General features: G+C 39.1%; 4 protein-coding genes and 1 pseudogene across 5 annotated transcripts; 3 read left to right on the forward strand and 2 right to left on the reverse strand.

Moving 5' to 3' along the window:
* Window positions 1-5561: 5561 nt before the first annotated feature.
* Window positions 5562-6891, reverse strand: LOC137739913 (zinc finger protein CONSTANS-LIKE 4-like). The gene is made up of 2 exons (XM_068479663.1): window positions 6093-6891; window positions 5562-6003 (listed from the first exon to the last, which is right to left on the reverse strand). The coding sequence occupies exons 1-2, from the start codon at window positions 6789-6791 to the stop codon at window positions 5680-5682; spliced, it is 1023 nt and encodes a 340-aa protein (XP_068335764.1). The 5' UTR covers window positions 6792-6891; the 3' UTR covers window positions 5562-5679.
* Window positions 6892-8778: 1887 nt separating this feature from the next.
* On the forward strand, window positions 8779-11054 carry LOC137740548 (protein BOLA4, chloroplastic/mitochondrial-like). 2 transcript variants are annotated; one of them, XM_068480401.1, is made up of 3 exons: window positions 8779-9071; window positions 9590-9664; window positions 9758-11054. In XM_068480401.1, the coding sequence occupies exon 3, from the start codon at window positions 9839-9841 to the stop codon at window positions 10334-10336; it is 498 nt and encodes a 165-aa protein (XP_068336502.1). In that variant the 5' UTR covers window positions 8779-9071; window positions 9590-9664; window positions 9758-9838; the 3' UTR covers window positions 10337-11054. The 2 variants fall into 2 exon arrangements, with proteins under 2 accessions (XP_068336502.1, XP_068336495.1); XM_068480394.1 differs by lacking the exon at window positions 9590-9664 and having other exon boundaries at window positions 8780-9071.
* A 3770-nt stretch (window positions 11055-14824) lies between these two features.
* Window positions 14825-14943, forward strand: LOC137720219 (5S ribosomal RNA; annotated as a pseudogene).
* A 1338-nt stretch (window positions 14944-16281) lies between these two features.
* On the reverse strand, window positions 16282-16930 carry LOC137729032 (protein GLUTAMINE DUMPER 5-like). The gene has a single exon (XM_068467856.1). The coding sequence runs from the start codon at window positions 16928-16930 to the stop codon at window positions 16319-16321; it is 612 nt and encodes a 203-aa protein (XP_068323957.1). The 3' UTR covers window positions 16282-16318.
* A 1707-nt stretch (window positions 16931-18637) lies between these two features.
* LOC137729549 (protein BOLA4, chloroplastic/mitochondrial-like) lies at window positions 18638-19453 on the forward strand. Its single transcript, XM_068468527.1, has one exon. It carries the CDS (start codon window positions 18739-18741, stop codon window positions 19234-19236), a length of 498 nt encoding a protein of 165 aa, XP_068324628.1. The 5' UTR covers window positions 18638-18738; the 3' UTR covers window positions 19237-19453.
* Window positions 19454-21049: the final 1596 nt, after the last annotated feature.

The raw sequence follows: 21049 nt of genomic DNA on the forward strand, positions 1-21049 counted from the left end.
TCCAAGAACCTCACTCTACCCCAAGAGTTCTTTCACCAGTGACTTTTCACTCTAGCTCTCTTGTTTTTCTCTCAACCCATGTTCAACCTTTCCCATGAGAGAGTCGAATGCTCTCCCCCTTGGATGCTTATGTGGTGCTTGCACAATTTGTAGCTCACGAATTGAGAAATTTAGATTGTTTAATTTAAAATTCGCAATCCCCATTAGCCAATTCTACTCACCCACTACGCATACAATCTCTATTTTTCAACGCCCATATCTCTCTCTTGCATGATCCGAGTTCTCGATACGTGGATTCTGAAGTGTGAGAACAAAAGAGGATCTCAATCCCTAACTGGAATGTCCTAGAAATCAATCACTATGAACAAAAGAAGTAATTAACAATACAAAAAAAAGGTGTGTTAAAAATATCAATTCCCCTTCTTTTATCAACATAAATTCAATGGGGTATTCAAAAATGAGTTCAATGGGGGTGAGAAACAATTTCTAGCCAACTAGCTATGCAGTTAATCTTCCATTTAGTTCTTAATAAAACTAAATTACCAACTTGATTTCCTTCATCACCAACTATTAGACTCTCCAACTCATGCACTCTCTTGATTAAGCTCCAACGATGTTTACTTATCTAGAATGGATGCAAAGAGATTGGTATCTTTTCATTCCTGGTACATCTAATGCATAAGGAATGAAAGAGTGTGACAACCCGTTCCAAATTTTACGTTTTTATTTTATTTTAAAAGCGTGAATTTACGAAATTGCCCTAGAGGCAAGGACTTTGACTTCCGTTGACCATCGTCTAGAGAGACGTATGATTTATTCTTTTAACATATTCTCGTAATACTTGTGGATGTGAACGCATAGGCGAAAGCCGTTTGCGAGTCCGGATTATAACGATACAGTTACGGACGTTCGAAATTGGTTATTCAAGGTTTAATGTTAATTAAATTAAATCCCCAATCAGAAATTGGTTATTTAAGGTGAAGCCCAATCAGAAATGGGGAAAGAGAAAGAAGAAAAAAAAAAAAAAAAAAAAAAAAAAGTTTTCCCGTGGGTTTTTCTAACCCGCGACCACCCATCTTCCAAGGCCGATTCCGGCCAACTCCGGTGGCGTTTTTCGATGCCACCACCACCATCTTGAAGCTCTCATTCCCCTCTACAAAACCCACCCAAGAACCACCTTGATTGACCATGGTATGAGGCGGTTTGAGGCCACGAAAGTTGACGAAAATCAATGGTGCTCCGGCCACCCTTTTCGATTTTCCGGCCAATCGGCAAAGCAATGGTCGATGCCACCACTTGGGCTTTGTAGCCCATCATCCCAGGAGCAAAACCCAACCAACCTTGACCCGGTTGGACCACCGTAGACGACGAATCGACGTCGGGAAGTTTTAGGCACCCGCCGGCTTTGTGGGAAAAATTGACCATCTTCCGTCCTCTTTTGGACTTCGTGGCAGGTATGAAAGTTGCTCCACTCACTGAGATCTTAATTTCTGTGAAGTTTGAGAATTTTTGGAAATAGTTGAATTTTCCGGCGAGTCGGGGCGGCCGACCGCCACCCGCGGCGGCGCGTGCGGCAGCGCGTGGCCAGTGGGCCGCCAATGCTATTTTTAGGCTATGTCAAATGTCTTGAATTCAGTTTGTCATTTGAATGACGTAGGTTGATAGTTGGAACCTAAATTCGTTACGATACGTTACTGGATGAAAATGTGAATCGATGATCCGACCGTTGGATCGTCACCAAAATGGGATATATTATAATACGTAATATTTAAAGATTATAGGAATTTACAGATCGGGAATCCAACCTACGGATCTTCCTGAATTGGATTTGTAAGTTAGTAAAATAAATGTTCATGGCCACTTGTTTTAGGCAATTGGCGGAGATCTGACCGTTGGATCGTAATGAAATTTTAGTATGTTATTCTTGAAACATATTGTGGATCGTTGGGAGTTGCGGATTGGAAATCTGATATGCGGATCTTCCGGGTCAAGTTATACAGGGTTGTAAACCCTACCGTCGATCTTTGATCGACGGTTGACTTGTGGTCAATGGGTATCAAACTATTTTAGAATGTCGTTGAGGTTGTGTTTTATGTGAATTACGTACTCTTCGGATAAGAGTTCTGAGATGTGATTTGATAATTGGTCACAGGGACCAATCATTCAGGACGCCTCAATGTGTGCGCTAGAGAATCATAGCGTAGACTCCAAGTAAGTGGATCTTTTCCTTTTTATCGTACATATTATTGAGAGTTCTATCGACACTTTTAAATTGATTAGGTATATTACTTTCATATATAATTATTGTGAATGCTTGAAGTACGATATGAACTACGAATGGCTTGATCCCTGTCTAGGGTACGTAGGCAGTCTAACGAGACGTTAGATGCAGCCATAAAATATTTGAGACAAAAGCCTTGCTTGGGAAATTGAGTAAGGCGAAGGAAATTGGTAAAGGCAAGTTTTAGTTTTATGAATTAGTTAGCTAAATTAGTGTTAATTGGGTCGTCATGGATAATTATCCCTGAAAATAAGTAGTTTGGGAGTAAGGCGTTATTGATTGTACACTTCTCACTGAATTGTTTATAATTGAACATGCTACGACATGGTTGAGTATTAGATTGCATCATGGTATAGCAATATGTATATTACTTGCATATAATTATTGGGAATGCTTTCAAGTGCAAAGGTGAACTCAGGACGCCCAGGTAAGTTCAGGTGAGTTTATGGTACTAGTTGAATCGATTGCGTTATAGCATGACTACAGTTATGTGTTAGGCAACTTCGATATTGTCGTACTAGTTGCCATGAGTTGCATATGTTATATTGAGATGCATTGAGAGCTCATAAACCTGCACCCCGGTGTTAGTGCTCCCGCCCGTGGCCAGGGCACAGTCCTTCACGTGATGTTCACCTCCCGCACCTTATGCTCACCTTGGATTCAAGGTAGGTGCACAGTCCTGTTGTACAGACCACTTTAGGTGGTTCCGACTCGTAGGTGACCCGCGATTATTCGCCCAGTCTTCACGTGATCGTAGCACTTATTTACACCCAGCCCTGTCGTACATACCACTTTAGGTGGTTCCGACTCGTGTGCAGGTATACTTATTGAGTTATTGGTTAACCAGGATTGATGAGATATGGATAAGTCGTACAGGTCACTATAGGTGACTCCGACTTATATGCTAGCCAGGATTGATGAGATATGGATAAGTCGTACAGGTCACTATAGGTGACTCCGACTTATATGCTAGCCAGGATTGATGAGATATGGATAAGTCGTACAGGTCACTATAGGTGACTCCGACTTATATGCTAGCCAGGATTGATGAGATATGGATAAGTCGTACAGGTCACTAGAGGTGACTCCGACTTATATGCTAGCCAGGATTGATGAGATATGGATAAGTCGTACAGGTCACTAGAGGTGACTCCGACTTATATGCTAGCCATGATTGATGAGATACGGATAAGTTGTACATGTCATTTTAGATGACTCTGACTGATATATCACTTTGTATTGATTTAGTTCATTTGGCCTACTTATTAATGTATGGTGGAGTTAATGGCAAACCGTGGTTTTGGTCATTTCTGAGTATGGTTTGGATATATGTATATATGTCGTATTGTCTTATGGAAAACGATACGGGTTTTACATTTAGGGGCATTACTTTTAGAAAGGTAATAACTTTGGATAGCTTGGTTTTATTGCTTACTCACACCTTCTGTTTGGTGCCCTCCAGGTTTTAGCTGCTGAGTTTGTATCGACCAGAATCTATAGCTAATCTTAGTTTTGGTGGCTTCTTTTAAGGGTATGATTCTTACCCACACTACTGTACCTTACTTATGCTCTGACATCGCGTGTGAAATGGGTTCGCTCCCACTCGTAGCGCACTCTGGTAATTAGACACTTTTAGATTCAAATTTATTCACTTTTTATACACTATCACATTTTATGGCTTCGTCACCTTCCAGGTGTCGGCCAGCACAGCTCGATTCAGGGTCCAAGTGGACTTTCTGGGTCGGGGTGTGTCAAAGAGTGAGTTCACTGTTGAAATTAGCTACGTCCACCCAATTTCGATCACATGTCATTTTCAGGGGGGACTCGTACCATACTTGAACAACTTGGTATCATACTCATGCCCAAGTTAGGAGTACGAACCACTTCAACTTCACCAAAATTTCTCAAATTCAACTATTCTTATATCTATATGTATAAAGAGAGAAGGCAAAAAAGTGAAGCTTTTATAACACCTAAATTACCTTCTCCCATTAGCAATTTAAATAAATAAATAAAGATCCACAAAAAACCCAAGGTAATGAGACTTTGGGTGATTAGTAAATTCATTACTTTTCAAAATAAGTAAGGGAAAAAAAAAACATCAAATCTAAAGCAAAAAGCTAGTATTTAATAATATTTGATAATACTTGCACATAAAGAACCAAAAACTTCAAATCTAAAGTAAAAATATTTTTCTTACCATTATTTGTATCATCTCTTATAGAAATGAGACTCATGTGCATTGGCGGGTCCAATATCTATTAGTGAGATAATACAAGTGATGACAGAACTAGATAATAAAGATAGCACTACTTAAAAAAGAAAAGTAAACCCGTCATTTTGTACCTGAAAAAGAAACCCAAAACATTTGTGTAGAGAGAGAGAGAGAGAGAGAGAGAGAGAGAGAGAGAGAGAGAGAGAGAGAGAGAGAGAGAGAGAGAGAGAGAGAGAGAGAGAGAGGACTCAGAAACATTCAGTGCTTATCGGCAAGGCAACTTTGCCATTGCGCACGACGAACGAACCAAATTGTTATCCTCATCGTCCTCCTCCAATAAAACCGAGAGAGAGAGAGAGAGAGAGAGAGAGAGAGAGAGAGAGAGAGAGAGAGAGAGAGAGAGAGAGAGAGAGAGAGAGAGAGAGGGAGAATTGCTCTTTACTATAAGAATAATAATACAAGTTACATATGAGTTAAATCGACATAACTCAATCTCACATTCCTTGTACATCCACTCACAGAATTTTTTCAAGAGCCTCACTCTACCCCAAAAGTTCCTTCACCAGTGACTTTTCACTCTAGCTCTCTTGTTTTTCTCTCAACCCCTGTTCAACCTTTCCCATGAGAGAGCCGAATGCTCTCCCCCTTGGATGCTTATGTGGTGCTTGCACAATTTGTAACTCACGAATTGAGAAATTTAGATTGTTTAATTTAAAATTCGCAATTCCCATTAGCCAATTCTACTCACCCACAACGCATACAATCTCTATTTTCCGACACCCAGATCTCTCTCTTGAACAATCCAAGTTCTCGATATGTGGGATCCGAAGTGAGAGAACATAAGAGGATCTCAATCCCTAACTGGAATGTCCTGGAAATCAATCACTATGAACAAAAGAAGTAATTGACAATAAAAAAAAGTAAACACGTGGATTTTTAGCAATAAAGAAAGTCTACTTTGCCAAAGGCTTATCCAATTAATGGTTTAATGATTTCCCTAATAGTATAAATTATTCCTGATGCGAATCCCCAAACCAATAGCAATCCAGATTCTGATACGCCCGATACCAAATTAAAATTCATTACTGCTGCATAAGAACAAAGTTGTACAAGATCGACGGCCAATATTTATACAAAAAAGCGAAATTACAAAGCTTGATTACCGGTTAATTACATCATTAACCTAAAACGACGGAACGATGCCGTAGCGGCACGTCCGCTCCGCTTCGATCTCCACCTCCGTGCGCTTCGCGAACCTGCCTTTGATTCGCGGGCGGGTCTCCGCGTACGCTTTTCTCGAAGCGTACCGTATCGTCTTCTCGAACTTTCGGTTCTTCCGCTTCTCTCTGTACCTCAGCACCCTCGCCTCGCGATCTGCGGACGAGAGCTGGACCGCCGGATGTGATGACTCCACGGCGGAGGTCATTGACTTGTTGTAAGGATTTGAAACGTCTGTCATCGCGTTGGCATCTGGCACGATGCTGACGTCCATCGAGGACGATGATACCTGTGGTTCAAAGCAGGGGATCAGAGACTGAATGAATGCAAAATTTTCTTCGGATCTGTCTGGTTACTGAGAAAATTGAGAGGACTTACACTCTGTCTCAGACACTGAGCGTGGTGGTAGCCGTAGACGAAGGGCTTGGAGGCGGCGGAGAAGTCGATTTCGAAGCTGTGGTCGTTGACGAGCTGAGGCTGCATGTTCTTGCTTTGCTCCGGAACGACGCCGTCCGTGACGCAGCTGTTCTGCTCCTGTGCATCTTCAAGCTTCGGATCCACATGCCCGTAGTCCAGATCCAGATACGGATCCATTTCCGGGAACAAGTACTGCCCCGAGTTCAGATCCGGATTCTCCATCGCCTTGGGATTCGGGAGCAGCCACGAGGCGGCCTCGGCCTCCTCCCTCCTCGCCTCGATCTCTCCGTCAACGTCGGAGAAGTAACGGTCGTCGAGGAAGTTAACAGCGGATTTGACAGCGGGGACGGAATCAGTGGCCGAGTTCACCGAGTCGTAGAAGGGCGTGACCGGGACTCGCTCGTGGCGTCGGCTAAGAGGGTTGGCGGAGTGGATGTCGCGGTCGCAGGTGACGCAGAGGGCAGCGTCGTCGGCCTTGCATGTGACGTGAGCTGGAGCTTGCTCACACACCTCGCAGAGCCAGACGCGGGCGTGGCGGGAGGCGAGCTTGTTGGCCGCATGGATCTTGGAATCGCAATTGACGCAGAGGAAGGCGGAGTCAGCGCGGCAGAACAGAGTCCCTGTCGCCGATTTGCACGAGTCGCAGAGTTTCAACGCCATAACCGAAATCTGCTGCAGTGTAATAATTTTCGTAAATATTGAAAGCCTCTCGCTCGCTCGCTCACGCACGAATACTCTCTCTCTCTCTCTCTTCGCTTTTCTCTCTCTCCCCTTTTTGCGTTTTGATCCAGTGTGTGGTGTCTATCCGGTGGGCCAGGGATATCTAGGCAAAGACCAATGAGGATGCGATACGTTGACAAACCTTAGCCAAAGGTGGGGCTGTCAAGTATCAATGTTAGGTAGGGCCCATGGGAGATGGTCCTCGTTTGCTTATGAAATTTCATTTATTTCAGCTATTTCCGCAGTGGCGTGATCAGAACGAGAATGGGTAGGCGGGGGCCCACAATTATTGGGGGTGGGGGTTGGGTGGGGGAAATTTTTTAGATTGACCGTCACACGAGATGGTACATCATGTGTCACTATAAAAAGTGTGATATGTGTATTAAAAAGTTAATAACTTAAAGAATAAAATTTCCCACCACTTACATAAAAACATGTGGTGTACCACTCGTGTTCCTGTCACAACTAAAAATTTCTCGTTGGGTGGGGGTGAGGGGATTCTCTCTGCTCTTAGTCTTATTCTCCTCCTATTTGAATGGTTACAGTTAAGACATGTTAAGTTTTAATATTAACTTTTTAATAGCTAGAAAAATACAAAAAGGCATTTGTGAGAGTACGGATGGGATGAAAATTGAAATTAGAGAGAAGATAATCCTACTCAGCTGGAAGATTCACGCAGTGCTCTGAGTTGGGACAACTTTTCTCTCTCCTCTCTTATTTTCTCACCTGTTTGAATGCTACAAAAAAATTATCATTGTACAAAGAGAAGAAAAAAGGAGAGAGAGGAAGAAGAAAAATAATTATGAGAGGACGACAGCGAGGGGAGATAAAAATGAAGGGAAGAGAATCCACATCCCTTGAGTTTAGCTCAAAAGTTGTTGTAGTAGCTATTCGCTGTGTATTAGTTAAAAGAAGCTTGTGTGTCTTCCATGTTAGAAAATGCTAGGGCTAGTTGTCGAGAGTAATTATTTATCGTTAATGCATATGAAGTTATTTGTATTAGCGCTGCAAATGAATGATGCACCAAATTGCGCATGAATAGTTGACCATGTTTGGTGAACTAATTAGGATATGTTGTGATCAATTAAATGAAATTGAGTCAAGTTCATTGTTTGTTGTGTTAAATTGTGAGATTATACAACCTCTTATTGTATATAGATTACAAGTCTTATCTTATAAAGCCTAATCAATTTCTGCCAATACAATCATATTCTTAAAGTCAAATATCATCCGACCACCAAACGGGCCTTAAGAGTTCTTTCGACTGATTGAGGGGGAAGAGGTGTATTATTCATAGTGACAAAGAGGCCCACTATTACTACTAATAAATCACAATAACTTATTTTTTTATTTTTTTAACAAAAAATAAATAAAACTTATTGTGTAACTATGTTACATCTTTAGGGTATTTTTTCAAGTTAATAAATGTTACAATATTCGCAATATGCCAATGAGATTTATGCTAATTATAAACAAGTTAATTGAATTTTATTGTAAACTAATGCACTTTAAACAAACAAAAGTTACAGCTGAGCTGATGCCACTACATAATAGTTGCAGCCCTACTGATATTATTGATGTCAAATAACTCGTTTGAAAGTGTTTTTAAAATGACTGAAAGTGCTTTTAGAGATTATTTTTGAGTTCTAAAAGCAATTGAATTGCAGGAAGCATTAGTTATGTGCTTCTTGTAAAAAACACTTCAAGTGTTTCTTTATTATTTACTTACATTTTTACTAAAAACGTTTTCAGCCATTTTAAAAACATTTATAAATGAGTCTAAAGATTTGAAACTCATTATTTTTAATAAATAAATTTACATGTTATACAAATTAATTAATAACACCGCGTGACAATGTAGCAGCCGAACTAAAAAACACATCCCTCTCAAACATTGTGCATATTCAATTCCTACTGGTTGAAGTTCAAACTCCAGACGGCAAATGGAGATGCAGATGAAGCGGATAGACGATGCGAGGCGCGAGAAGCAGCAGGAAATCTGTGGAAGCGTATGTTTTAGCTGACGTGGTTTTTGAAAGTACCGTCGGATTGTACCTAAAGAAAATTAAACACCTCGGATCAAGTACTAGTAATATTCCATTATTCTGTTTCATATTTACACAATTACCCCTGGAAAACCCTAACGTACCGATTTCCCCTCTTTCGTTCCTCTCGTTTGCTCAGCCGCTCTCTCGCATCGCAACACATACAAACCGCGAGGTAAGTACGCTTCCTCTTCCCTTCTTCCTATTTTTTCATCATTTTCCCCATAATTTATGAATATATAGGCTGCTATACTTCTGTTTTTACTGTTTTACGGCTTCTATAGTGGATTGCTTTTGATGGGTTAGTGAAGACTTAATTAAATATAGTAATTAGGGGGGTAATCACTGGATTTGATAGTGTGGGTTTTGAAGATTAATGTGAATTTAGTTGAAGGATTCTACAACAATGGGAAATGATTATTTCATTTGGTACAGCTAGTGATAAAATTTGGACCCGTTAGTTTAAGGGCAGTTTGGAAATGCTTCTCATGAAAGCACTTCTGCCAAATGTTACTAGAAGCGCCTTTAGTTGGTTATCTAAACGCAGTTCCAAACAGATTCTTAGGCGCTTGTTTGGGAATGCTTCTGTAGGAAGCCTGCTCATCAGCGCTTATGCTAGAAGACCTTGTATTATAAATATGTTGAGTTTCTTCAAAAAGAGATTATGGGTAAAAGTGCTTTTATGTTTTTCAGCCAAACGCAGTTAGAACGCTTTCAGAAGCAGTCCCAACATGGCCTAATATTGACTGTTATTCGAACTTGCAGGGGGTAATGTTAAAATGAAACTGGGTTAGCAAAACTTGATGTTTGCTGTATCATTTATTCTTTCCAATTTTAATTCGTACCATCATATTCGTACAGGTGCTCAATTCTTGCATTAGAGTGCAACCTTACGTAGCTTAGAGTTATTAGAGTTTCAAGTAGAGGTGTAGACAGGGAAGAATGGCGGCCAAGTCAATCATGGTGCGTCCATACGTGTTATCAGCCTCCTGCGCCCTTACACGAGCTCTGCCATCCTTATTTTCTCAACCAAGGAAAACACTGTTGGTACTTAAGAGCCAGAGCATCAGATTGTTGCACCATAGAGCAATTGGCAGTGAAAACAGGAGCAATATGAGATTGGAATACGGTGGTGTGAGAAGATTCAGTCCTCGAGCTTCAAGTGTCGGAAATGCTGGATCCATTGACTCCCCACTAATAGAATCCATGAAGAAAAAGATCAAGGAGGAGCTAAATGCGGAATCCGTTAGTGTAGAAGATATGAACGGGGATGGCCGGCATGTGGTCATTGATGTCGTCTCCTCATCATTTGAGGGACAGTCGGCTGTCAATAGGCAGAGGATGGTGTACAAAGCCATATGGGAGGAGCTTCAGAACACAGTTCATGCAGTTGATCAGATGACTACCAAAACCCCGGATGAAGTTTCTGGTAAGAAGTGATGATAGCGTTTATTGGCAGAATTTAATTGTTGCATTTGTTAGCAAGTGGTGGATTGCCTTTGTGGATAAGGCTTTTATCTTAAATCAACTGCGTCCCGAGTTCAAATCATCCCCTCCCCTTAGTCTATTGCAAAACAATTGTTGGATTTGTTACGACAATTAAATTAGGCGACAAAGCCAAATATTATTGTCAACTGTTGTTATTATTCTTAGGACATAAGCGATACTAGAAGAGGGAGAATCGGCCACAGGAGCTCGAGTACCCTATTCTAAATCTTTGCAGCAACATGTATGGTAATCCATGCAATCACCATGGATGAAGCTTTGATTATAGTCGTCGATGCAGGCTATGACACATTTATATTTCGAGCATTTTTTATCGGGGATCGGAGCATTCGAGCAGTTTCGTTCCTCGCCTTGAAGTGCACCTGATGACGAAACAATTTAGGAAATGCAAAAAGTAGGGAAAGAAACTGATGTTAAGAAGAGATTAGATGTTAATATACCATTAGAGGAGCAAGATGAGCAATATCAGCAGAGGGAAGAAACACCGGCGCTTCATCTGTCTTTGAGAGCAAATGCTATATTAAGCTCTCTTTCCCTTGTGGTAACACAAATTTGTGTGATTGGGCAAATTTATATACAGTGAAGTGAACGATTAGAACAAAATGTGACTTATTTGGAGGTGTTTATAAAATAACTGTAATGCTTTTAAAGATTTTTTTTTTTGTTCTAAAAGTACTTAACGTGCTCCATTGCTTATTGTAAGATTCATTTGCATTTTTATTAAGGATTGGTTTCAAAAATGTTTCACCAGAAGCATTTTCAGTTATTTTAAAAACACTTTCAAAAGAAATTAATGTACATGATCTGATCATACTTGTATGGTCAGATGGAACGCCTTTTTTTCCTTTCCATGGACGTTTATCCATGTGATTTTTCCTGGAAAAGGCTTTTTCTATGCCCCTCTTCAACGTGCCCCGGACTTGTATGTTTTAATTTTTTCGTTAATGAAGTGCGATTCCTCTCAGAAAAGAAATAACAAAAATAACAAAATTTTTGAAATTTAGTTTAATATCGCGTGCAGCAATTATACATTAGGATAATATTACGGATTAAGCAACTCTTAATTGGAAAATTTGAAACGAGAATCCATTAGTTTAATATGCGTCATGTTGCAACAAAGTCTAAAAAGGGTTTTCTATTTATTTACGCATCCTTTCAATATCACCACTTTTTCTTTTGTAGTAGGTACCAATGAATGGTCCGAAAGATTAACAGTTAGATTTTGCATCTACGGATCTAATGAAATTTTCTTACGATTAAATCTTGCATAAAATGCTTACCAGTGAGTAGTATGTATCATTGTAGCCGAACCCCAATATCACACGAGTAAGCTTTTGAATTGAGCTTTATTCATTGATAATAATTAGGGGTGGAGCCACCAAGGGACTAGGGTAGTCCCAGGTCCGTCCTGACTTCTAAAAGGTATATGAAATCAACCAACGGCCCCAAACTTTTATTTGCAAAGGTGTGAACCTCAAGGAAGAAGATGAGATAGACAACGTTGTTAGCTTGTTTTGATCTTGTTTGACTGTTTAATAAAACAGTGTGTTTGGTCGGGGAGTTTTTAAAAGAGACGTGCAATTTTGAGAAGAAAAAGCAACCCACTACTAGTTCCATTTTCTCAACTACCAATAGTACACACCTTGTAATTTTCTAAAGCAACACACCTTTATTTGCAGACCTCTTCCGTTATCCTTCTTTTTCTACTTCTTCCACAGCCTACCTCTTACTTGGTTGTCCCGGTTTGTACATTTTTATTCTTCTCGCTGTTAAATTTAGGGTAATGCTAGAGAGATAGATTTTTTTTTTTTTACATTATGATGTGATTAAGTGTCGATTAACGTGCTTATTTTTTATCGGTGACACATCATTTGGTTTACAAACTTGGTTTAAAAATTTGTTCTCCTTAACATTACCCTCAAATTTAAGAGAGGTCTTTCAATTTTGTGAAGATTACTCAAATTGCATATGTTAACATGTTATGAGCTCAATTTTACACACATATAGTGAAAGACTCATTCTCACTCAAAATCCTAACTCCACCACTGATAATAATCAGTTGGTCTATCAGCATTTGATTTCAACTTTATAGGATTTCAGGATATTACGGAAAAATACGTAGAGGATATTAAAATAAATTTTAATTAGAAAAGCAAATACAAGGTACAGTAAGTATATAGAGAGCATTCAACAGTTGTGAATAAAACAACAAAAAAATCCAAGTCGGACGAATATGTATTCGGGTCGGGCCTAATGCGGTTTCCAACAGCTAATCGGTCCGGCTCCATAACTTCTTTATGGACCGCATTCCCATTATTATCGTACCTGCACGCCTACAGTTACAAATATATACCTGGCTTCTGTGCACTGTAGAGTGTAGACTGTAGACTGTAATCACGATATCATGATAATACCGTGCGCATTTAATACGGGAGTAGAATTCTCTCTTCTTCTAATTTTTTTTCTCTTCTATTCTCTTTTATTTAAACGGTTATGATTACCTTACGTCTAAATCTTGTTTTAAATTTTTTATATAAAGAATAAGGCAAAAAGAAGAGTATGATAAGAGATGATGGAAATGGATGGTAGAGGAGATGTCAAATTTTAAATATAAAATTTGAATTTGACGGTCGATGTGGCATTTGGACATCTTTCAAAATTTTGCTCTTCAGATATATCAAATTAAATATTATTTTATTATACTATTTTCTTTTCTTTTTATTTTATTAAACTATTATTTTATGCCCCTTTCTTTCCGGTCCAAGCAACTCTTCCACCAAAACACCTGCGAAACCTTTCTCTGCCGAACTCTCAGCGCTGCGACTAAATCTCAAATCAAAAACCCCAAATTCCGCCCTAAGATCCGAAATGGATCCAATTATAGAACACCCAATGGCCCAAAACCCAAGACCCACAACGATTCTCGAATCCCTGGGCGAAGAACTAATTAGAATCATCACTCCGGTCTCCGTCTGTATGCTGCTGGTGGTCCTTCTGGTCACAGTCCTAAACGACGACGCTTCATCCTCGTAGGAGACGGTGAACTTAATCGCCACCATTGCCTACGACGAGACCTCCTCGAACTCCTCATGGGACAAGTCGTGGGTGCCCTCTTAAACGCCCTTGTTTTTGTCGCCGTCGTCACGTTCGTTTTGGTGCTCCTATGCACCAAGTTCCTCAAAATCTACATGGGTTTTTCGTCTTTTGTTGTTCTGGGGTTCATGGGCGGAGAAATTGCCCGTTTTTTATTGAGGACTTTAATGTTTCGGTCGATTCGATTACTTTTGTTTTGGTGTTGTTCAATTTTTCTGTTGTTGGGGTTTTGGCGGCGTTCATGTCGAAAATGGCAATTTTCGTGACGCAGGGCTATTTGGTTGTGATTGGAATACTGGATGCTTATTGGTTTACATTGTTGCCCGAGTGGACAACTCGCCGACTTCCTCAAATCGTAGCCGAGGCATTGCAGCGAGGATTCGAGTGGTTAGTTTCTGGGTTTGGTTTTGAAAGAAGGAAAGAAGAAGGATGAGCAGCGCTTCTCAGGTGACAGAGGAGAGTTTGATAAAAAAAAATTAATAAAATAACATTTATAAATTAATTAAAAAATATTTGAAGCTGCTGTCAAATATGACAGTACGGGAGAGCTGACATTCCATGTCATACCACATTAAATTTGACTTCTCGGTTGAAAAACATTGCAGCTGTCCTTTTTTACTGCTATTATTAATATGAACATTTTGATTTTCTTTGAAGATGTTCTAATAGGAAGGGAGAGAATCATTACTCTTCGATTAATGCAGGGACGCGGCTTCGCGTGGCGTTGCGCAGCGGACAACTCAAAGATTCGTGCCTACACGTTGCTTTCTAGTGGACCAAACCCAATCAAAATCATACACGTGTACGTCTCTCATGCATTCCAAGAAAATGGCCATGTCTGACCTCAGCTTTCTCGTGCCCCAATCTGAAATTTCCGGGCATTGAGTTGGGAGTTGGGGATTGTCCCAAATTTCTAAAAATAATGTTACATGTAACTGGAACGTTAATCTCGTACTTTTAATTATTTATAAAATGTTATGTATATATATTTATCTTTAATACACTGTCTCCAATTAAAAAATTATTCCGTGACACCACAACATCGTATGCCAATTTCATTCCCATAATGTTTGAGTTAGTGGTATTCAAAGAGAAGATTTATATAATAATACGATTCTAATTGGTAGCTAGTTTTGTTTTTTGTTCCTAATTTTGCATTATTGTCGTTTATGATATTTAGGGGGAAGGCGTCAGGTAGTCTTGTTTTTTGTTCCTAATTCTGATTGTATAAGTTTATCTTACATTGCCGATCTCAAGTCCGAATAAAAGAACAAGGAGAGGGTGTCAGGTAGTCAACATCCGACACTCCTATCTTATGTCGAATCCTTGGGATGCGATCATACCAACTCACATGCACCAGATCCCATCAGAACTTCAAAGCTAAACGAGTTTGGAGGAGAGTAATACTAGAATGTATGACCTCCTCGGAAGCCTTCGTGTTGCATCCTCACAACTGACCCCACACGATGGGAAAAAGCTTTATTGTGTTTTGTCGCTTATGATATTTGACCGCGAGACCTTCAAGATGGAACTCAACATCGTTAGAATTTCTTGTGCTCCAAACCCATGCTTTTCCTATGTTTGTAAAAATGCGTGGGGAGGAAGGCAAAGAAAGATAAACTATCCTTCTTAATTAGTGCAGTACGGCTCTAATTAACAATTAAGCTGGAAAGATAAAAACAAAAATCTCTAACATCAACTGCAACTAATTAATTCTGCTTTAATGTCAAATCTCATCAAAAGTACTAAATCTCATACAAAATTTGCATTTTCCGGATCAAAACATAGAAATCCCCCAAACCCCACCAGAAAAATAACAGAGCACTGTTTTTTTTTTCCTCTCTCAAGAAATACATGCCAAAACTGAAAAAGAGCAAGCTGAGTTAAGCTTAGAGCGGGCCTTAAGGGTAGTCAGAGTAGGCGTCCTCCTAGGGCCCCTAATTTTTAGGCGGAATTAGGCAGGTCTAGACGAGAATGGGCCGGAGCTATGCGGGCTTATATGTAAAAGCTGAAATTTGGAAATCTTTTGTTGCATGGTCAGCCTTGCACGAGGAAAAAGACAACCATATTCCCAACATCATTTTAATTGCACAATTTTACTTAAGATGGTCCCACCATCTTTTTTTTATATATGCACGTCTTCTCCTATTTAAATAGTTCCCACCATCTTATTTTTACTTTTTTGCTTCTCTCTTAAGTATCATCTTTATGTTTATTTTTATGGGATTTTATTACCCTATTTTAAGATCACACCACATGTATCATTATTATGTACGTAAAGGGCCAAAACTCTCACCCTTTTGAAAAATGACATTATTAAATGTTCAAATTAATTAGTTTATATAATATATAATAAATTATTCAAATCCGTTTCGTCTGCCTACGCGTGTATACAAAAATTACTATCCTATTCACTCTAGTATTTTTCCTAGTTGTAAGATGTCGTCTATTTAATCCAACCATTCATCATTTATTGAATGTAATAAGTAACATTGTAACAATAGAAAAATCATTGGAATTTGGCGTACTGGGTAGGGACTTCTCTTTCGGTTTGAATTGGTTGAAAAATTAGATTATGTAAACTTAATAAGTGAATTTGCATCTAAAAATGCGAGACGGGTAATATACTAATATTTGAGTAATGTTTGTATATCTTTTTTCTTTTAATATTAATTTTTACGATATTTAATGTAGAAATAGATTTTTCATGTATTTAGTGAATTTTTTTTACACATGTCAACATACAAAGGGTCAGGAGTCAGAGAACTCTAGCATCCCATTTCGAGGGTTTCCTAGGGCCCAAACTCTCAGGGCCGGCCCTGGTTAAGCTCGCTGGTTTTCATGTTGTACTTGTTCTTCTTGTAATCGCCTCGGCTGAGTCTCCGATCCATCGTCTTGGTTTCGAATATTTTCGGGTTCTTCGGGATCATGGGACCCCATTTCTTCTTTCACTTTCTCGGAGCTCTCCTCCTTATTTACTTCTTTGCTCATCCCCTGTTCGTCGGCATGATCGTCAGCGCCGCCGAAAGAAGCAGCTTTCGAGCACACGGAAACCGGCGTGGCCAAGAAAGTTGGGTTCTCATTCCCTGCCATAATAACCAAAATCTTCTCCTCGAACACCTTCACTGATTTATTCGACCCATCGCCTTTCTCGTCGCCGCCGCTGCCGCTCTCTAAGTCTCCCTCGCCTCCCTCTCTATCCTCCAACCGGCTCGGAAGCTTCCTGTAAGAGCAGGCAAGGATCAACAGAGCAAAAGCAATCAGACCCAACATCCCCGCCAGGCTACCGAATAGGTAGGGCACCGGAGAGTGCCACGGTGAGCGCGGCTGCTGCTGCTGCCCCATGGCTGTTGGTGTTGGAGTTGGCGGCAGCGATGATTCCAGTGGAGATTTTGTTGCCGTAATTGCAGTAGAGAAGGCAATTACGGTTCTCATATTTATTTTTAAATTGGAATATATATTTTTTTAATTGGTGTTTTGGAAATTAGGAAGGTATTTGAGTTGATGAAAATAAGGTGAAGAAATTTGAGCTGATGAAAATGGAGGTGGTAGGTTATGGTATTTATAGCAGGGGAAAAGTGTTTTGTCTCTCTGTTTTGTTTTCTTTTTCTTTCTTAATGGTGTCACGGATTTGGGGATTTGGCCCTGTTTTTTGGTTGTGTGCACTTCAAGGTTGGATCATGCTGATGGAGAACGTTAAGACTTAAGGGTTTATGGGGCTATAAAATACATTAACCAATGATTCTTGGAGCCCAAGTCATGAACATATATTATGATGATTTTTTAGTAAAATATTTAAATTTGGTAGATTGCGAGTCTAAAGACTAAACTATTGATCAAGACAAAACCTGTCTGAAGTAATCAACTTCCCTTGCCCAATCTGCTTGTTTTTTTTTTTTTTTTTCTTCAATGTCAGGCCAATGAGCTTGTTGGGCAATCATTAAAGTTTGGGTGCATTTTTGGTTCACGATTACTAAGTAGTGGTAATGCTCATCACTCTATTTATCATCGTTTGAGAAGTTTAAATTTTGAAATATAATTGTGTCTATCTACTGCATAAATCATAAAATTTAAGCTCACCTAACCGTGATAAAAAAATATAATGAACAAAACCACAACTTGAGGATGGTGAGAAAAAATATTTCTTTAAAATTTTCAATACTGCACTGAAATGGATTAGAATATCTTAATTTGAAGAGATGATGCGATTTGTTACCTTCATAAGGGAGTGGTACTTGAAGAACATGATTAACAACAGTAATTTGTACTCTCATTACTTTTTGAGACGTGGGATGAGGAATGTAAATTATTATTCTAGCCCCCCAACTAATAATGCTTCTAGAACGGAAATTTCTTTTTTTTGTTTTGGGGGGGGGGGATGATGTAACTAAACATCTTTTACTACTTCACATTAAATTTAATACAAAAGCAAAGTATAACAAATACGTTGTTTTAGTAGAGCAACTTACATGAAACATATATATTGTTATTTGTCATTTTATATCAATGTTATAACATCAAATAGAAATTTATTTTACACACATCTTTATAATTTATACTGTTGACATAAGATGTCCTGATAACAGTATATCTGTACATCGTTCTCCTGCTCTAGGGTTTTGTTTCATGCTTGGGTCCATATCTGAAGCCCAGAGTTAAAACCCACTAAGTGTTAATTAGTCTGAAAGGGAGATTATGTGTATCCAATGAAATTGACATGAAAACAGTCATTGGATTAGTGATAAAATTTGGACCCCTTAGTTTAAGGCCAGTTTGGAAATGCTTCTCATGAAAGCACTTCTGCCAAATGTTACTAGAAGCGCCTTTAGTTGGTTATCTAAACACAGCTCCAAACAAATTCTTAAGCGCTTGTTTGGGAATGCTTATGTAGGAAGCTTGCTCATAAGCGCTTATGCTAGAAGACCTTGCATTATAAATATGTCGAGTTTCTTCAAAAAGAGATTATGGGTAAAAGCGCTTTCATATTTTTCTGCCAAACGCAGTTCGCAGCGCTTTCAGAAGCAGTCCCAATATGGCTTAATATTGACTGGTATTCGAACTTGCAGGGGGTAATGTTCAAATGAAACTGGGTTAGGAAAACTTGATGTTTGCTGTATCATTCATTCTTTCCAATTTTAATTCGTACCATCATATTCGTGCAGGTGCTCAATTCTTGCATTAGAGTGCGACCTTCCGTAGCTTAGAGTTATTAGGGTTTCAAGTAGAGGTGTAGACAGGGAAGAATGGCGGCCAAGTCAATCATGGTGCGTCCATACGTGTTATCAACCTCCTGCGCCCTTAATCGAGCTCTGCCATCCTTATTTTCTCAACCAAGGAAAACTCTGTCGGTATTTAAGAGCCAGAGCATCAGATTGTTGCACCATAAAGCAATTGGCAATGAAAACAGGAGCAATATGAGATTGGAATACGGTGGTGTGAGAAGATTCAGTCCTCGAGCTTCAAGCGTCGGAAATGCTGGATCCATTGACTCCCCACTAATAGAATCCATGAAGAAAGAGATAAAGGAGGAGCTAAATGCGGAATCCGTTAGTGTAGAAGATATGAACGGGGATGGCCGGCATGTGGTCATTGATGTCGTCTCCTCGTCATTTGAGGGACAGTCGGCTGTAAATAGGCAGAGGATGGTGTACAAAGCCATATGGGAGGAGCTTCAGAACATAGTTCATGCAGTTGATCAGATGACTACCAAAACCCCGGATGAAGTTTCTGGTAAGAAGTGATGATAGCATTTATTGGTGGATTTTAATTGTTGCGTTTGATAGCAAGTGGTGAATTGCCTTGATGGATAAGGTTTTGATCTTAAATCAAATGCGTCCCGAGTTCAAATCATCCCCTTCCTTTAGTCTATTGCAAAACAATTGTTGGATTAGTTACAACAATTAAATTAGGCTACAAAGCCAAATATTATTGTCAACAGTTGTTATTATTCTTCGGACATAAGCGATACTAGAAGAGGGAGAATCGGCCACAGGAGCTCGAGTACCCTATTCTAAATCTTTGCAGCAACATGTATGGTAATCCATGCAATCACCATTGATGAAGCTTTGATTATAGTCGTCGATGCAGGCTATGACACATTTATATTTCGAGCATTTTTTAACGGGTCGGAGCATTTGAGCATTTTCGTTCGTCTCCTTGAAGTGCACCTGATGACGAAACAATTTAGGAAATGCAAAAATGTAGAGAAAGAAACCGATATTAAGAAGAGATTAGATGTTAATATACCATTAGAGAAGAGCAAGATGAGCAATATCAGCGGAGGGAAGAAACACCGGCGCTTCATCTGTCTTCGAGAGCAAATGCTATATTAAGCTCTCTTTTCTTTGTGGTAACGCAAATTTGTGTGATTGGGCATTATATGCAGTGAAGTGAACGATTAGAACAAAATATAGCTCATTTGAAAATGTGTAGAAAATAATTGTAATGCTTTTAAATAAATATATATATATATATATATATATATATATTTTTGTTCTAGAAGTACTTGATGTACTTCAGTGTTTATTGCAGGATTCATTTGCATTTTTAATAAGGATTGATTTAAAAAACATTTCATCATAAACACCTTTAGTCATTTTAAAAACACTTTCAAACGAAATTAATGTACATAATCTGATCATACTTGTACGTTAATATGGAACGCGTTTTTTTCCTTTCCATGGACCTTTTTTCATGTGATTTTTCCTGGAAAAGGCTTTTTCTGTGCCCCTCTTCAATGTGGCCCGGATTTGTATGTTTTAATCTTTTCATCAATGAAGTGCGATTCCTCTCAAAAAAGAAAAAACAAAAATAACAAAATTTTGAAATTTAGTTTAATATCGCGTGCAACAATTATACATTAAGATAATATTACGGATTAAGCAACTTTTAATTGGAAAATTTGGAACGATAATCCATTAGTTTAATATGCGTCATGTTGCGGCAAAGCCTAAAAAGGTTTTCTATTTATTTACGCATCCTCTCGATATCACCACTTTTTCTTTTGTAGTAGGTACCACTGAATGGTCTGGAAGATTAACATTTAGATTTTGCATCTAAAGATCCAATGAATTTTTCCTACGACTAAATCTTGCATAAAACGCTTATCAGTGAGTAGTACGTATCACTGTAGCCGAACCCAAATATCACACGAGTAAGCTTTTGAATTGAGCTTTATTGATTGATAAAAATCAGGGGTGGAGCCACCAAGGGACCAGGGTAGTTCCAAGCCCGTCCTGACTTCTAAAAGGCGTATGAAATCAACCAGCGGCCCCAAACTTTTATTTGCAAAGGTGTGAACCTCATGGAAGAAGATGAGGTAGAGGACGTCGTTAACTAGTTTTGATTGAAAATCTGTTTGACTGTTTGATGAAACGGTGTGTTTGGTCGGGGAGTTTTTAAAAGGGACGTGCAAATTTGAGTAGAAAAAGCAACCACAACTGATTCCATCCTATCAACTAACAACAATACACAACCTGTAATTTTCTAAAGCAACAGACCATCTTTATTTGCAGACCTCTTCCTTTATCCTTCTTTTTCTACTTCTTCTTCCAT

This window comes from Pyrus communis, chromosome 1, assembly GCF_963583255.1.
Source record: "Pyrus communis chromosome 1, drPyrComm1.1, whole genome shotgun sequence".
NCBI lineage: Eukaryota > Viridiplantae > Streptophyta > Magnoliopsida > Rosales > Rosaceae > Pyrus > Pyrus communis.

Coding starts and splice junctions, on each gene's coding strand:
- LOC137739913 (XM_068479663.1), bottom strand. CDS start 6,791: ATGGCGTTGAAACTCTGCGACTCGTGCAAATCGGCGACAGGGACTCTG. Junction 6,004..6,092: donor CTCAGTGTCTGAGACAGAGT/GTAAGTCCTCTC, acceptor TTTGAACCACAG/GTATCATCGTCCTCGATGGA.
- LOC137740548 (XM_068480401.1), top strand. CDS start 9,839: ATGGCGGCCAAGTCAATCATGGTGCGTCCATACGTGTTATCAGCCTCC.
- LOC137729032 (XM_068467856.1), bottom strand. CDS start 16,930: ATGAGAACCGTAATTGCCTTCTCTACTGCAATTACGGCAACAAAATCT.
- LOC137729549 (XM_068468527.1), top strand. CDS start 18,739: ATGGCGGCCAAGTCAATCATGGTGCGTCCATACGTGTTATCAACCTCC.